This window comes from Lissotriton vulgaris, chromosome 1_1, assembly GCF_964263255.1.
Source record: "Lissotriton vulgaris chromosome 1_1, aLisVul1.2, whole genome shotgun sequence".
Lineage (NCBI taxonomy): Eukaryota > Metazoa > Chordata > Amphibia > Caudata > Salamandridae > Lissotriton > Lissotriton vulgaris.
In genome coordinates this window covers 1,106,207,085-1,106,225,749 of record NC_141685.1, presented here as the reverse complement: position 1 = coordinate 1,106,225,749, position 18,665 = coordinate 1,106,207,085, and the positions used below count along the sequence as shown (strand labels likewise).

Genomic DNA, 18,665 nt, shown 5'->3' with positions numbered 1-18,665 from the left:
ACTCCCTTGCAACTCCCAAACTTTGTAAAAAAAACACATTTTCCTCACATTTCTGTGAAGGAAAGTTTTGGAATCTGCAAGGATCCACGAAATTCCACCCACCCCGCATTCCCCAAAAATTGTTCCTCACTTGTGTGGGTAGGCCAGGTGCCTGCAACAGGAAATGGGCCAAAATGCACTGTTGACACACCACATTTGCAAAGTGCCTAGCTGTGGATTTTAAACCCTAGCTCAGCCGGCACCTAAGGAAACCAAGCAAACCTATACATTTTTGAAAACTAGACCCCTAGGGGGATCCAGGATGGGGTTACATGTTTGGCTCCCATCAGGTTCTTTACCCATAATCCCATGCAAACTTGAAACTTGGTAAAAAAACACAATTTCTGTGATGGAAAGTACTGAAATCTACAAGTATCCACAAAATTCCACCCACCCCAAGTTCCCCAAAGTCTTCTAATAAAAATAGTACCTCACTTGTCTGGGTAGGCCTAGTGCCCGCGACAGGAAATGAGCCAAAAAGCAACATGGACACACCACATTTTTCAGTGAAAACGGACTCTTTTTGTTGCAAAGTGCCTAGCTGTTGATTTTGAACCATAGCTCTGTCTGCAACTGGGGGAACCTAGCAAACCTATACATTTTTTAAGACAAGACACCTAGGGTAGTCCAGGATGGGGTGACTTGTGTGGCTCTCACCAGGTTCTGTTACCCAGAATCCCTGGCAAATCTCAAACTTTGTAAAAAGAAAAATAAATTTTCCTCACATTTCTGTGATGGAAAGTTCTGGAACCTGTGTGAATCTGCAAACTTCCCGGGAGGGCAGATTAGAGACTATTGCCACTATCCACCTCCCGGGAGAGGCAGAAAGGCTGTGGCAGTTTTTTTGGGGGGTGGAGGCATTGGCATGCCCATTTTGGGAAGCTTCCATCTCTACGTATAACCCCCCCTCCCCCCCAATTTAAGATGTCAAATGGGGCTATTGCCCCCATCTACTACCCGGAGAGGCAAAAAAGACTGTAGAATTTTGTGGAGGTGGGGGCATTAGCATACCCATTTTGGGCAGCCCCTTCCCCTATATACATAAAAATAATTCCTGATGCCTAGTGTGCTCTCTGCCCCACCAGGGAGGCAGATTGGGGGCTATTGCCCCATCTGCCTCCCAGGAGATGAAGGCTGTGAATTTTTTGGGGGAGGCATGACGTCATTTGTATGCCCCATCTGCCTCCGGGGGGACAGAAAGAGTGTGAAATTTTTTTGGGGTGTGGGGGAAGAGGAAAGGCTGTGGATTTGTTTTGGGGGGGTTGGGGCATTGGCATGCCCATTTTGGCCAGCCCCATCTACATGTATAAAAAATAGGGGTGGGCGGAAAATCCGTTCCGCTCGCGGATTTTGCGGATTTTCGGGAAATCCGCAATCCGCGAGATTTGCGAATCTCCCGCAAAATCCGCAAATCCGCGAGCAGCGGATTTTGCTCGCACTGCTCGCACTGTTCGCGTGAGTTCGCGTGAGTTCGCGCCCCGCGAATAAGTGCAAAATTGCAGAAATACGATCTTAGCAAAACTGAAAGTAACTACTTACCAGGTTCAAAAGTTCAGGCTCATCATTAGTAGCCATTTCCTGTAGTGCTTCCTGAGGGGCCCCTCCAGAGTTCAGTTGCCAGTTGAAACTATTATGTGACCCTGCTCTGAACCTCAGAATAGTTACACATATGCCACAAAGGTCCTGAATTACAGCTAAGGGAGACAAGCAGGAGCCAGGCTGGAAGTTAAAATCCATTAATCAGCCCCTAATTCATTATTGTCAGTTGGGGCAGGGCAGGTGTTGTAACTAATTTTGCAACAATGAAAGCACTTAGCAAGTGCAAAAGATCACTAATCAGGGCGCACTAAGGAAGCAGGTGCCAGCTAAAAAAATATTCTGTGACACATTAATCAGCCCCAAATTAATTCAGGTCACTTGAGGCAGGGAAGGTGTGCTTTGCTTTGCCGAAAATAATGTACACCGGACAACCAGAGGGTGTGGTGATGAAACAGAGGGTGGCATGGGTGGGCCAGAGGGTGGCATGAGTAGTCAGAGAGTGGCAGTGGTGACAGAGAGTGGCAGTGATGAAGAAGAGTGTCCCAAACAGGCTGGACACGTAGAAACAACAAGTTCGCGAAACTTGCGACCCGACAGGTAAGTTCGCAATTTGCGAAAGTGTACAAAACCCTCGCGAACTGGCAGAAACACGGGCGAACACAAAAAATAAAAATCCGCAAATTCGCGGGAATTCGCGGATTTTGCGGATTGCGAATCCGCAAATCCGCAAAATTCGCGAACGCGAGATCCGCAAAATTCGCTCATGCCTAATAAAAAACCAAATCTCTGGTGCCTAGTAGGCTTTCTTCCCCTTGGAACAGATCAGGGGCTATTGTCCCAGCCTCCAGGGGGGGCAGAAAGACTGTGGCTTTTTTTTGGGGGTGGGGGCATTAGTATTCCCATTTTGGGGAGCCGGCCCCTATATACATAAAAAAAATCCTGGTGCCGAATGTGCTTTTTGCCCCCCCCCCCCCCCCCCAGGGCAGATCAGGGGCAATTGCCTCCATCAACCTCCTGGGGGGTCAGAAAAACAGTAAATTATTGCATGGGTGGGGCATTAGCATGCCCATCTCTTGCAGCCCCACCCCTAAATAACATATAAAATGAATCCCTGGCATCTAGTGGGCTTTCTGCCCCTCGGGGGGAGATTGGGGGCTACTCCCCCAACTACCTACCAAGGGGGGAAGAAAGACTGTAAAATATTGCGGGGTGGGGGCATTGGCATGCCCATCTCAGCAAGCTCCATCCCCTAAATATATATATTTTGTAAATCCCTGGCATCTTGTGGGCCCTCTGGGGGGCTGGATTGGAGGCTACTGGAAAGACTGAATCTGCCCAAAATACAATATTGGGAGCAAAGGCCCTTGCCCAAGGGGCTGCTCCCCCCTCCCTGTTGTCCAGAGGGTGGATCCCTGTTTGGGGTTCGCCCTCCTGGGGCAGTCCCGAAGCAGCGATTCACTTGGGAGGGGTACCATTGGAAAGGGGAGATTCCTCCCTTTCCAATGATACCTCTCTCTTCTATACGTGCTCAGGGGCCTGATATAGCCCCCTGAGCATGTCGAAAGTAAAACTCAAATGAGCCGATTGGCTCATTTGAGTTTTGGTTTCTATGAAATGACGTTAGTGCGACGTGTGCACTGATCGTCATTTCACAGAAACCAAAGAGACAGCCTCGGGAGCTGGAGAAGCTCTTTCCCAGCTCCCGAGGCTGTTGGGGGGGAGAATAAAATCCCTCTGGCACCCGCACCAGAGGAATTACAGTGCTATGTGCAAGGACGGCCAAGAGCCGTCCTACGCACACAAGCACCATGGCGCAGGACGGCTACCAGCCGTCCTGTACATGCAAGGGGTTAAATATAATTTTTGTTATGTTATCTGTTTGGTAATAAATTTAATGTTTTGTAATTGAATTGTTCATATTTTTTCAGTTTCATGTATATGTATAATACCACAACAAATTATCAAGGTGGAGAGGGACGGGCTTATTCAATGATGGGGAGTATGGGTATTTGAAGGTGGATGATCCTGTAACACCCATACTATATATGATCCCCAAAATCCACAAGGACATGCAAAATCCCCCCAGGAAGGCGGATAATATCGGTGCTCAGTAGTCTGTTTGAGACAACTTCCAGATATATAGACTACTTTCTGCAGGATATTGTTAAGTCACTCCTGTCCTACATCCAGGACACTAGAGACTTTTTGAGGAGAATACATGACACAACCTGGGATGAATCATGTTTGCTAATTACACTTGACGTAGCGTCATTGTATACGAGTATTGCTAATGAGGATGGCCTTAGAGCCCTTAAGACACTTCCTTGACACAAGACCCATCAGGTAGTATCAGCATTCAGAAATGTTGCTAGCCATGGCCAGATTATGCCTGGAAAACAAAATATTCCTGTTCGGCAGGGATACTTAGATAGGTAAGGGGCACAGCCATGGGTACCTGCTTTGCCCCCAGCTATGGGAATCTTCAAATGGGCTGGTGGGAGGAGCAGGCGCTCAGGGCTGACTTTGCAGCTGAGTATAGAGAAAATGTTGTAATCTGGTCCAGGTACAGTGACGATTTGTTTATATTGTGGAGGGGTTCGCGTGAGAAGGCTAATGGTTTTATCTCTACTTTAAATGATAATTCCCTGAATTTAAGATTCACTAGTACAATTAATGAAACTGTGGTGTGTTTTTGGGATTTGGAAGTATTTGTGGGCCTATTTGCAGTAAGGAAAATAGTAATTACTGAAAACATTTATGGTATTGGCCCCTGGAACATTTACCCCATTGATTAGGGAGTATTTAGGAGTCACCACCACTCACTAGCTGATGCCATGTATAAAAGTGGCACCTCCAGGCACCCATTTCAGAACACTTTTGAAACCTGCTTAAGATCAGAAGCCCACTGGACGGGCTGCCGGTCATTTGAGAGCAGTCATAAAGACTTGGCCTGTTTCCTCTTGAACTCAGGAGAAAGAAGTAGACTGCCAGGGCTAGTTGCCTGCCCACCTGTGTGGCTACAGAGAGAAAATAAGTTGAAAGAGGACTTTTCAGGGGAGTTCCCAGCTGACCAATGGCAAGTGGACCTGGAGTGGACCATGCTGTTGGTCTCTGTGTGACACCTTATGAGACCCTTAAGTTCCTCGACTGAGGTTCTTGTGACCTTAGAGGTCTACTCCTGTTGTTGGTTGGGGTTTAAAATGCTAAGTAAGAAGGTTACATCTTTGACCAGATCTACTACAACCATTTACTAACATTGGTGGTTTGTCTTTTTTCGTGCTATTTTTACTTATTGGATTTTTGCCATTGTGTTTATCAAATTGGATTTTTATTGCATGGTGTTTTGACTTTATTACTGTTTTGGTACTGCATAGATACTTCCTACTTTGTCCTAATTTAAGCCTGTCTTTTCTGAGCCACAGCTACTAGGGGTAGAGTTTGGGTTAATTTAGTGACTTTGAGGATGTGATTAATCCTTGAAGTGGGCAGTTGCCCACCCCAAACAATAATTCACTTTCTTACAAACATGATTTGCTGAGTGTAATTCAGGGTACATTGTATGCTTGAGTTTGTTAAATATTTGGATTTTACAAAGTTAACATCCGCCTTTCAGTAATGCCAGGCTGAAATAAAGTCACCTTTCATGTCTTGCAAATGTGTAGCAGGTTGGTGCTGATTTTTTTATGTCAGGGGAAAGACTGCTACAAAGTGTGGGTGCACACACATAAATAATTGGCCATCCATTCTGTTTCATTGAATTAGTACACAGAAGAGGGCCTTGGAGTACCTCAAACAAGCCAAAGAAGCTATTTGACATTGCTGAAGGTGAAGGAAAATGCTTACATTCACTTGATCTCCACATATTTCTCGGCTCTCTGCAAGTGCGATGAGTACAAAGGCAGTGAGAGATGCTTCTGGTTCATTTCCACTGGCACCACCCTTTATGAGAAAAGGACCGAAAAACAAGTAGTTATTATTATCAAAAGCCAGAGGTACAAGATATTGCTAAAATTGCTAAACATTCTAAAACCATGCCAAAAAGTGCAAAAAACTGTTTGCATACAATTACTGGAGCTAAGATATCCATGAAGTCCATCTTAACCCCGCACAAATGTGATTTGCATCTGGGTGTTTTGTAATTAGGAAATTGCAGACTAGTTTGCCAAAGTGGCTTTGTATTACTGTTTGTAAATCGAGGATGCATTTGATTATAATGTGTTGACAATACAGGTCTGTTTACATCTTTGAGGCACAAAGTTTACTGTGGTCACTGAGGCTGCAGATATTTTGTGAATCCTCTGTGTTTTTGTGTTTCTGTTTTAAATCAGTGTCTCAGAGCACGTTGAAGAAGACACAAAGTCACAAAATGGTAGAGTTCATGATGATGTACAGTGGCTTCATTATGAACGCCTTCTGGACCAATGCTCTTGACTGTCTTCCCCAAAATAAGTAAGTTAGCAGTTCCTCATGAGAAGTGTAAATTAGCACTCACCATCATAGATGTATCACTCACAGCCTGGTCCTCCTTGAAAATACCATCTGGCTTCTGCTTGTTCAAGATAAGCCACTTCACTGAGCCGCAGATCACGTTATTCTGAATGCTGATCAGGTTGTAAGCCAATGCGAAAATCTTGACCACATAGGCAGTCAACCTACAAGTGTGGACAAAATGATGAGAGACAGAACTTGGTGGCAAGAAATCTGAGTGTTAAGAGTATGCATAGATTTTCCCCTGGAAACTTGATTCTGGTGGCAGAATTATCTACCCAAACACTTTTTGGAAACGTTTTTCTGTATTGTTGGATCTTCACTAATATGAATAACAACACCTGAAGATTTCCGCACAGGTGTGTGATCTATGAAAAGTTTTTCATATCCATGACCCATATATTTTTATGGAATAACAGATATATCTAAATACTGATAAACTATTGCAAAACATCTAGGGCTAACGTTTCTGAAATCCGTTTGTTTATCTTTATACAATATACCCAAATAAACCTTAACAATTACTTTAAAAAAATGCTTCAGCAGAAAGTCTACGTTTGTTGTCTAAAAGTAGAAAACAACACAGCGCAAGATAGGCATAAACCATGGAAACTGGGAATTTGGCAGTGCTCCCTTAAAAAGCCAGCACTTTCCACATTTCACCACACTTTGTATTGCAGTTGACTCGTGGTCTTCGATCTCTTCTCTTTCTCATGCAAGAAGAATACCTGACCATGAGGCGTGTTTGTTGATCTTTCGGGGAGAAACTGAACCTGCTCTGGTTAAATTTTGAATTTGACTTGATGTCTTTTGCAAACAGGAGTATTTTCAAACATTTGTTTCTGATTGGATTCACTTTTTTGTCAGAGGAAGTTTCACCAGGCAAATACATTTATCTAATTGCCGCATGTGTCGCCGAAAGAAGGCTGCAAATGACTTTCAGGTACTCTATGGCATCTGCCTACCTAACTTAAATTCAGTAGAAAAGTGTTCTTTCTGTCAGAAGATGTCAAAAAGAAGTCTTAAGTAAGTAAACATATTCAGTTGAGGGAAAAAAAGTAGCAACGTTTCAGTGGGGAGCAGTACAAGCAAGAAGAGTTATCAGGAAATGTGCACCTGTCTCCTTGATCCTGATTTCCAGGGAAATGAAGAAGAAAAGGTGTTGGACTTATCCCTTTTTGCAGGATCATCCCAGAACCTTTTGACTTCCTCCTGTATTTTTTTCTGATCCGTTATTTGTGGTTTTATAACACTGGGCTCGTTACCACTGCTGATCAGTGCTAAAGGGCTTGTGCTCTCTCATGTGAACTTGGTGAGATTGGTCTACACTTGTTTGGCATATTTAATTTACCTGTAAGTCCCTGGTACAGTGGTATTCCATATAACCAGGGCCTGTAAATTATATGCTTCTAGTGGGCTTTCTGTGCTGCTTGCACCACCCACCGAAGTAGCCTTTCAAATCTGTCTCAGATCTCTTCCACTGTAGGGCCTGCGCACACGGTTTACTGACGCAGTGACGTGGCATGCAAAGTGATTTCCACATCTACAACTCCCCTTTACTACATATAAGTCACCCCTAAGGTTGGCCCGCATTAGCCCTATGGGCAGGGTGCTGGGCAGGTAAAAGGTAGTTTTCAAGGAAATGAAGAAGAAAAAACATCCCTGACTTTTGCATCATTCCTATTCAACATTATAGCCATCAACATAATTATAAGGTTCCACTCAATATGTTCAACATCAAAGACTGACAACATATCAATCACAACTTCAAAGAAGAGGTGCCTTTTAACTTCAACAACAACTAGTCACACATTGGCATGAACAAGTTCAATGTTTTATCGCCACAGCTGATTAATAATTCTCGTGGTCGACCTGGTGCAAACTCCTTTCCAACCACCTCTACTTCTGCAACAGCTTCTCTTGCCACTGGTCATCGCTCCAAGGGAAATGTCAATTTCTCTTGGAGATAAGAGGCTATTTCATTCATCAAAGTCTTCAATGTCTAAACTATTCTCATCATTTCCACTACTGAATCATCCGTTTTAAAAGCCTAGGGTACCTTGCACTCGGCTGAGGACCAAGCCCTTAGTCCCTGATGCTGATTGAAACACACTGTCAGCAAAATCCTTTGAAATGAAGATGCAAAAGAATGCCAACACCTTCTACTTTGAGAAGGGATACTGATACTGACACAGCAGATTTGTTGTAAAATGTATACAAGCCAATTTCTGCAGTAGGATCTCTGCCAAGAGATTCGCTGGAGGGCGACATCACTAAATTTCACGTGGTATGGGCAGTGGGAAAGGAGATACAAAATTACATAAATCCTTGGAGGGTCTGAAGACATCTATATTTTTGATTGAGGGCACCCTGCAACCCTAGAGAAGTGATAAGACTTCTCCTTTCGATACTGCCTGGATGTACAGCGTTACCCACTGAGAAATTTCTAACTTTCCCAACAGCCAAAGCAGCAGCCCCAAGACTACTAAAAAGTGTAGATCACCAAAGTATGATTTCTCTTTCTTAAAAGTTTATCTGAAGCCACACTCTTTAGGTCAGAGAGCACCATTGAACTGCACAGGCAACATCTGTGCCTCCAGATAAGGAGAACAAAGGTAAAGAAACAGATGAAAGGAAAGTGTGTAGTAACGCGGGTATGGTGGACAAACATTCAGTAATTCTGCAGTCTTTAGAGAGTTTCAATAGTTGGTTATGTAGACTGATGCAGCGATTCTAGGAAGAAACTCCCTAAGAAAAATGACAGACTTGCATGTGATCTTGAAAGAAAGCCTGCTGGTTTCATAAGAGATCTATAGTGATACTTCAGGCTCTATTGTTCTAAAGCTTCCATTTTTTTATGCTTTTGAATTTCATTTTGTGCTTTTTGGTCCTCCATATACATGAGGACGTGTGAAGAAAGAACCCTTTAATGCTGTAAGTCTAGAGGGGGGGGAAATATTCTTTAAATCCCACTATAAACCAAGGAATAGGTGCAACAACCAAGATCAGAAAGGGGTTCAAACCACTCACCGGCAGCACTAACAATGGCAACGTCAGTCCTAAAAGCACAGGAATACATCAAGGAGCAGAGGAATCAGCAACCAAAGGCCTTGAAAGGGAAGCCAAGTCCCACAATGAGGCAAGGACTTCCAAACTCTCCTCCTATGGGGCCTCATTCCGTAACTGGTAGGTATCACACATCACCTCGAAGAATGCCGAAGAGCAAGCAAAGACAAATTGGTGCTCAATTTCACACATGATACATGATTGGTACACTTTGTCTTTTCAAAACACCTCTTCCAGTGTTTCCATAAAAGAAAGTGCCCTAATTTCAATATTTTGCATAAGAATACAATCACCTTTAAACAACAGTAGCTACTGTTCCTGTTCAACCCTCCCTGACATAAAAGGGAATTAATTACTTCCAGACATTTTTCTTTTCAGAATAATGCTCCACAGAGTGGAACCATATCAATACCAGCCCTGACATTTGCATGCAAGTGGAGTAGGAAAGAAATGATTCATATATAAGCAAGGTATCAAAAGTTATCTAAACTCTATAGGGGAGTTTGGAAGTGCCCAAGAAATCTGCAAGATGCCTCCTTCATCATTCTCATAGCAGCTGAAAATAGGACTTGTCTAAGATCTGTGGCTGAGAAGTCATATTTCTAGTATAACATTCTTCCCTTCACCCTGGCTACACATTTGCTCATGGTAGTGTTGGTGCTAAGAGGGAAGGGGTCCCAGTGGAAGGAAGATAATTGTATACAAATGAAACTCAATACAGAGACAATAAATGCGTCTACAATGTTTTAATCACATTATAGAACAAACCAAGAATATAGTATCCAACATTATCATTTTAAAAAGGTTGAGTAGTGCCCCTGGAGGTAAAGAGGAAGTGATATAGTGAGGGTAGTGCAGGTAGGAAATATTGACAATAAAAACAGATGTATATCTGATGTATCCGAAAATCAATTCTGAATATACATAACGGTCAATGATCCGAACAAAATTATTTCATCGAACACATGCCCCACAATACATAGTATGTAAGAATAATGGATAGGGGGCTGTATTTGAGCAGGGACTTGTCAACGTTTCGACCCCAGAATGAGCAGGTATCAGTGGAATCCTTGCGGCGGGGTCTTCTTCAGGACAAAGGGGGACTAGCAACCTATTAATATTAAGTAATAGGTACAAATTACTTATCTACTCAAAAAATGCCGTAGTCGCACAATTGAAATTAAAATAAACACACCATTTGAGGGCCTACCTAATAAATCGGTGCCTTGTGTCAGATAATCACATTCAAAGAAATCCGCGAAAAGACCGGTATGTCCTGCGGAAAGTTCAAACATTGTATGAGTGTTTATTTAAAAAGAGGAGGAAAGGGGTATGAATTACATTAGGTGCATTTAGATGAGTCAAAAAGACTTACAATTGACTTGTAAATGATGGCGTTTATGGCAAGATTAGAAAGTTGGCCCGGGGACGCTGGACATTGGGATTCACTCGAGGTATCTACACAATTAAAAAGTACAATTACTGATTGTGCTTATAATGCTTGCTGCAAGGAGAGATGAAGATCAGGCATACGTGGCTTACCGGGTTTTAATCATAAAGGTAGAAAACGTCCCCGTGGAAACACGAAGCTCCGCATTTGTCAGGGTTCGTGCGCTAATGGTAGTGTTGGTGGCACAGTCTGGTAGTCTCTGCCTCTGGTGGTGCATCTTTAGAATTTAAAGGAAGAAATGCCATTTCACTGTGATCTACGGAAGCCATGGATACTATAGGATGTATTACTGAGAGTATGGGGCGTGTTCCTTTATGCTGTTATGATACAAGGTGTCTAGACCAGAAAAGAAGTGAGATACCATCTCAACCTGCTGTAACTGAGGGAAGTGCAGATAGTCCTCGAGGATTTCCTCCTGTGTCTTACAGCAACAAACTGTTTGAAATAGACAACATCTCCTCTCAATGTTAATGAAACAGACAAGAATGTACTAGATTGCTAACCCTTTCTGTGAAAGCTGAATCTGTTTGGATGGGGCTCATTGCAAGAAACTGCACTTCATCTACCAGGCACCAAAAAACAAACATACTCACTGAGAAGGATTTACCTGGAAAATCCCAAATAGTCTTAGGCTTTAGGATGGGTACATATTTGTAGAATCTGAATGTGATACTCAGCCTCAAAGAGTACTGTAGTTCCTGAGCAATTGCCAGTACAAGGCATGATGGAATATGGAAGCTGATGGCTACTTATTAGAGCTGTTGGACTTGACCCTCTGTGCAGGGTCAACCCCAAACTTTGCTTCCACCCCTCCTATGATTTTAAGGATTTATTTTTGTTGGCCTTAGGACTCTGTGTACTTTGCCACTTCTAACTAGTGGTAAGGTGCGTGTGCTCACTCCCTAAAACATGGTAAATTGGCTTACACCCATTTGGCATATTTAATTTATGTATACATCCCTAGTAGAGTGGTATACCATATGGCCAAGATCTGTGAATTAATGGCCTCCAGCAAGTATTGTGCCACACACCTAAGTAGCCTCTTAAACCATAATCCAGGTCTTCCATTGCAGACTGAATGCAGCTTTAAACTGACAAATCGACTTGGCAAAATAACCTCCACACCAAAGCCTTAAACACCCCATTTATTACCACTAAATTACATCCTAGGTAGATCATTGGGCAGGGTTCATTCTAACAAAAAGGTTGTACATGTACTTTTAAGTCTTACATGTCCTGATAGTGAAAAACTCCTACATTTTTCACTCCTTGAGGCCTTCCTCTACCATAAGATAATATTGGGTTGCCTTATGACATTTAAGTGCTAATGTATCATTGGGAATAGGTCAATTTAATGTTTGGTGTCTGAAAAATTGTAATTTAAAATCCATCTTAATGGTAAAGTCAGATTGTAAGTCACATTTCTGAAAATGCCACTCTTAGAAAGTTGGCATTTCCCTGCTCTAATTATTTGGTACCTGCAGCCTGTTCATGAGTCCCATGACTGGTTGTAGTTGAAAGTTGAACTCAGTTTATTCCTTCCACACAGCCACACAATAAAAGGATTAGGTGTGCCTGGATAGGCCATCACTGGCAGGATCGGAGGTGGAGCTGGGCAGAGCTCCACTCACAAATAAATAGGCTGTGCCCTGCCATCACACAAAAAAACGTGTCACCTCTGCATTGATCATGCAGACAGTCTGGAGCCAGGACAGGGGAGGCAGCAAGTTCCAAGGACTTTAAAGTACGATAACTAGAAACTTTTCCTACTTCAAAGAAGGCACCAGGTATGAAAATAGGACCCTCTGACCCACTCTTCAGTTTACTTTCGGGACCTGCTGAAGGACTCTGTTGCTGTGGCCTGCTGTGTTGTTCAGAGGATTGCTTTGCTGCACCTGGATGGACTATTCTGCCATCTGAAGTCTGCCTTGAACCTTCAGAGACCTGCCCTGCTGTTTGAGCCCCTATCTACTTCTTGAGCCAAGAACAACCAAAGTAACTTCAAGGGCTAGTTGACTGGCCTCCTTTTAAGAGCTCCGGAACAGAAAAGGTTCAAACCGTCTTGAACCCACACCTGGCCCCAGTATGAATGAGTCCTAACTCCCCAAAGGGTGCCCATTCAGTCCTGGACCCTTCATTGCTTCATTGTGTTGCTAAATGTGCCCAGGTAGCCAAACCCAAATCTTGAGAATTACATTTTTTTGGGCTAAAGTTGCTTGAGAACCAAGTGGAGACAGGGACCAACAAACTTGTCTATCTGCCCATGTTGCATTGCCGGTTGTCCCGACTTCTCAGCAGCTTCCTCTACATTCTTCTACACAGCAGCAAGTCCTGTTCAGCAGTCCTTTGCTAAAGGTATATTCAGTCATGTAGACCTCTCATCAGTTGAAGCCTCCAATTTCATCCCGCTATAGATGTTCGTCTTCCAACAAAGCGGCTAAGTCAGAATGTAGACATCTTCACATTGACTTCATCCAGTAGCTCCCCGAAGACAACCCCTCCAACTAAGACACCCAGCTACAGCCTTGCCCCTTGATGGTCTGTTTTTTACCTTGTCAGAGACTTTTTCTAGACTTGTCCTTGCATTTACAAATGCAGTTGGTTCTCTATAGACACAAGGTTTACATACATTTTAAAAGTGTTCCAGGAACCTGTTCATGGGTGGATCTAATCAAGAGTATATGATTTTACTAAAGTTAACTCTGGTATGGGTACTGTTCCTCCCTGGCTTGGCAATGTCGGTATCCGCAAATAGCCTCCTTCAGGTGGCCTATGAGTACCATCTCAGAGCACTGCAGCTCCTACCCGGGATTTCTGGGTACGTGCTAGAAATTCCCTTCAGCTCCATTCACATCTTCTGATCCTCAGCAGACCATATGGGAATGGAGCTCTGGGAATACACAGGGGTGGGTACTCTAGGTGAACTCCTCTTCCATGATGGGGTACTCATCCTGCTCAATCTGTTAATGGAGCAAACGGGTCTCCTAGCTAGTCAGTTCTTGATGCACAGGTGCCATGCAGCAGAGTTAGAGCGTTTTTGGGGCATCCCCTGATACAGATCCTCCACATAATTAAGAATGGGCATCACCTGATTTCCTGGCTTACAAAAGCCATTTTACATACTATGCAATACCCATTGGCAACACACTGGCCCACCAGGCAGCAGGGCATTCTGTACGCATTGACCCAAAAGCAGTGGCACTGAGCACTGTTGTACCCGTGAAAGGTCTCCAGCAATGCCTGTTTTCAGTACATTCAACATAACATATTGCACAGAGCCTAACTAACACTCGCCAAATTTCCCAAAATATACCCTACAATAACACCCTAGTGCCCTTGATGTCGCGTCCCGGTGCAGATGGTCTGGAGCTGTCTGAGAGATTGCGTGCTTTGGACAGAATTATGTGCAGCCCTCACCTGGGTTACAGGCCGTTCTTCCCAGGATGATGTGACCTGCTGCACCTTTACTGGAGTAGAAGAGTGTGTGTTGCCTCTAACCAATTTATAGACTTGGCGATTCTACTTGTCAGGAGAGCAATTGCAATGCATTGGGAGGCCGACACTCCCGAGTGCAGCGCTGAAGCAGGCAACGGCCATCCGCTGTGGGAGGGTAGAGGTGGTGCCACTCCGCAGCAAAGAGGTTTGGGGACTGCGAAGAAACCTCATTGCAGCCACACAGGATGGGTTCCACTCCGTGCTTCAGGGAACCTCTGAACGTGATGAGAGTTCCACATAATTGGACACAACATGCATCGTTTTGTGGCACATGCCTCCGTACAGCTGACTTCCCCCACAGAAGCCATGGGGGGTTTCATGCACATTATCATAAATAAATACCCAGGGCATAGGCACTTCTCTGTCATTTTACTAGGAACAGTTGCCTATGGTACCGGGTGTGACTGCCTCCAACGCTGGAAGAATATGAGCGTGTTTGTGCCACGCCAGTGTTAACTATTCGCACGAAGGGATTCAGGCTCAAGGTTTGATCATGTTCTAATAGTCCAGCATTGTTTCATCATCATGATACACTAGCATCACAATTTATGCTGCACAATATTATGAATGCATTTTTGTTTTGTAATGCTTCGCATGTCAGTGGTATCAGATAGTGTAAAATCCAATAAAGATGGTTTTTTAAAACTGCAGCCTATTTTTATGTATGAGTGTAGGAATGTGCGTGTCTCTGCGGGTGCACACAGCCTCTTTTTGGCTAGAAATTACTTTTTCTTGTAAAGATGAGCCTACCTTACATATTACTTTCTTCCCATCTTTATAACACTTCATTTTACTTGGTGATTTCAAATACCTCCCTTCTCTCTTCCAACATGCCGCACATTTGTTGATTGAGGACTCTTTAGAAAAGTATTAATTGGGACAGTTTGTAAATGCAAATAGCTTAACTAAGGTGCTAACTGCCTTAGCTGGATCCTGTTCCATCACCTCTTCCAACTCCATCACCTCGTCCTACTCTTTAAGGCCAGCAACGGTGTCACACCCTTTCACTCAATTTAAATAGAGAGGGGGTAGAACTTTGTTGCATTGTGAGTCAACCTGTCTAGGTGTCTGTAGGGGAGGAGCTGGTCTAATAGTGCCTTTAAGACAGCCTACATGGGAGCTGCAGCATTGGGGATGGTGATCACCCTGTACTTTGGTATACTATGAGATAGAATCCCCAATTGCTGTATGGAACATACGGTTTCCAGTTTTGAGCTGTGAGTAAGGCTGTTGGATGTCCATAGGAGGTATGTGTATGTGGTGAACTGAGAGCCAGCAAGCTTAATGTCAGTAGGGGGTGCTTCATTTTAACAGTGTGTGTCAGTCTGCTGATATCCTTAGGAAATGTACCTTTGGTACACTGGCAAAACCACCTAGCTGGGGTCAGCAGATGCCAGTGGCGATAGTAGCCTTCAGATCTGTTGTTCACTGTTAGTCATTCTCATCATATAAGAGATGGGAGGTTGTTCACTGACTACCAGTGACAAGGTCTGGCTAATTCCTGGAAGAAGGTGTAGGAAAGGACCTATTTTTTATGATCACCCAATCCCTCAAATTTTTGGACTTATACTGCTGTTTTTTCAATTCTGTAGTGCATTGGGCCCTGCTGTCCAAGCTACAGAGCATGTACTTTGAACTACAAAGAAGGTGTGCAGTTGACTAACTACTGACTGGCTTATTTCACTTACTTATAATTTGCTAGTATCTGGTACAAGAAGTACACAGGGCTAGTAAGGTATACATCACTTGTGGACTGTAGCACGTCAGTAATAATGAGAAAACAAAACTCTAGGTCTGCCACTGACGCCTAGCAAGGCAGTTTTAACCCTGCCAAATCAACATTGTAAAGTAAACCCTTTCGTCAGGTCAAATACTTCCTTTTTAATATCAGTAAGCTACCCCTAAGGAAGGCCTTAGTAGCCCACCAGGCAGGGTACTTGATATTAAAATGAAAGGCATGTTCCTTTAGTGTTTAACATGCTCTGACAATGAAAATACAACAGTGCCATTTTCACTATAGCAAGGCCGAAGGTCACATTGGCAAACATGGAGTTTAACTAGCCACAGTGCTAAGTGCTAACCTCCATTTGGGACCTCCAAAGATATTACTCTAGGGTATCAAATTGTTTCTTACATTAAACCCGTCACATCACTGAGATCGGATTTAAGGTAAATTTTGCTAGAATGGTGAAGGAGATTTTAAAACGTCACAAGTTCATTGTCCAAACATCCAGGAGCATTCCATGTCTATCTGCAGCAGTTGTCACCTGAAACAATATGCTGACCTCCTGCTAGGAACTGTGAAGCTCTCCCAGTACCAGGGAATAAAGAGAGTTATTGGTGGGAGGATGTGTGGCCTCCTCCGACAGGATGACTACCAAGTAGTGGTCACAGGTGGCCTAGCATCAAAGAGGCTACCGTCAGTGGAGCAAATAGTGATCACACCTTCCCTGGTCCACTTCTTTGGGTAGGCAGATGGGCTGGCACTTCTTCCAGAGGAGAAGAACCTATTGCAGATCTGGTTTTGCATAAGCAGAGGCTCATTAAGCTGGGTATACCTCAGGGGTGTGCCCAGAGCTGTCCCAAAGAGGAAGGGTCCTGACATCTTGAATTTGCGTAGAGAAGGGAATACTGTAATATTGGGTGGCCGAACCACAAAAGACTTGAAGTAAAGTGGGAAGGGTTGCCTTGTGGGAACCACAGCACTATTGGCTAATGAGTCCTCCTCTTACACAAACAAAAACATGCCATAAAAGTTGAAACCCCAGACCCACAGTCATTATACCATTACCGGACTGGAAGATGACAGAAGAAGGGTTGCCCTGCTGCTCCCTGGACCCAGCAAATAGAGGCTGCACTAAAGACTGCACCTAATGCACACAAGGGACCTGCAAAGAGGACATTGCCTGCTCATGGAAAAGAGCTCCATTTGTGTTGGTATGGAAGGAATGACTACTAGGGCTAGGTGGCTAGCCTCCTGTTAGGCTTCGGGACCAACAAAGATACGGGAGCTTGCACTCATCAAAACCCAATCACATTCAATGCTTGCCCTCTGCTGGATGATGAAGTGTCTGTTGGGTGACTGAGGCTAGACCATCCTAAGATGACCCCACATCCGTGGGACCCATAGCTTGAGTTTTAAGTGGACTCTGTTTTCCTAAGGAAAAGGATTTGTTTACCTTCAAGCCAGTACTGATTGATTCTGCTGTAATCGGGAGACCAGTTGGCCAGTGGTGACCGAACTTGCACTGGACCTAGTGCTCCAAGGAGGGCATTGAGTTCTGAGGTCGGAGTTGAATTCTGATGTTCCTTATCCCCAGGGTGGCCCAAGCAATTCTTTCTGCATCTCTTCTGCAGTCACAGCATCCTTCACTACCAACATCAGGATCACTTTTTGACTGGAGCGCTTTCAGGAGGAAAAAACACTTAGGACCCTTACACTGCAGACTGTGATGGGTAAACTGTCCCACTGGGCCTGAGTGGTACCTATAACTGGCTCTAGCCCTCTGTGGGAAGTCCTAGAAGACCGTAACAGGCATTTTAGGCCATTGGCTACTAACTGCTTCCAACAATTTATTACATTTGAAAGTTTAAACCTGGATGGAGGAGCACTCTATACTCAGTCCCTACCAAGCAGGTTTTAGAGCCAAGATGTCCACAATATATCAGATACTCAGGATGCAACTTGTGTACTGGAAGACAGTGCTTTTGGAGGGAGGCAGCCTCTATCTGATCTTTGTCGACTAAACTCGGTCTCCGACTTGGGCCCTAGGGATAAATTGTGGTCCATTTTACTAGACTAGGGAATCACCCCTTACCTCTGTTATCAGATGAAACGGCTCCATGAGAACAACTACACCCAAGTTAGGTACGGTAAAAATGGTGAGCTTACTGACCCCATTCCAATAGACAGAGGGGTAAGACAAGGATGTGTCCTGGCCTGACCCTCTTTTGCTTATTTATTAATGGTCAGGTGGAGGCTCTGAATGCTGGGAGGGACATAGATGACCTTAGGCTGGCGAACCACAGGTTCCCGGCCCTGATGTTCGCCGATGACATCCTCTTACTATCCAAGTCCATCTATTTTATAAAAACAGGGGTTTGGAAATCAATTCACTAAAGACAAAATTTATGGTTTTTAATGGAGGCAATACCACGCAACCAAACCCTCTTTTAGGTGGGAAACCATTGGAGAAAGTGTCTGTTTTTGACTTCTTAGGCCTAACACTCACCGACAAAATGGAGTGGACTGCACAAATCAAGAAGGCCTGCTTAAAGCTGGCACAGACAGCTGCAGGGATAGCAAAGATGTCTGGGAAGTGCACACACAAAATGGTTGGTTCAACAATGCAAATTTACAAGGCCCAGGGTAGGGGAGAGGCCTTATATGGGGCAGAAATCTGGGGCCCACGACCATGTGATCACTTATCTAAGAATAAGAACTCTTTTATTAGGCAGCTTTTATGTCTCCCTAAAAGTACACCATTGATGCCACTCCGTATGGACCTTGGGGTTAACCCAATTGCAGAGGAAGTTGCCCTTAGGCCTCTTCTCTACTGGAGACGTATCTGGAGTACTCCAGAACTTG

At 44.1% G+C, this 18,665-nt stretch overlaps 1 protein-coding gene across 3 annotated transcripts in view; it reads right to left on the bottom strand.

Moving 5' to 3' along the window:
• Positions 1-18,665, bottom strand: part of LOC147748685 (A.superbus venom factor 1-like) — a 1,068,833-nt gene that overhangs the window by 378,460 nt on the left and 671,708 nt on the right. For all 3 annotated transcript variants that reach the window (XM_086963563.1, XM_086963565.1, XM_086963569.1), the window contains exons 26-27: positions 6,071-6,230; positions 5,422-5,517 (exon numbers count right to left, since the gene is read on the bottom strand). In XM_086963563.1, coding sequence (XP_086819689.1) covers positions 5,422-5,517; positions 6,071-6,230 — 256 coding nt within the window. The remainder of the gene's footprint in view (positions 1-5,421; positions 5,518-6,070; positions 6,231-18,665) is intronic.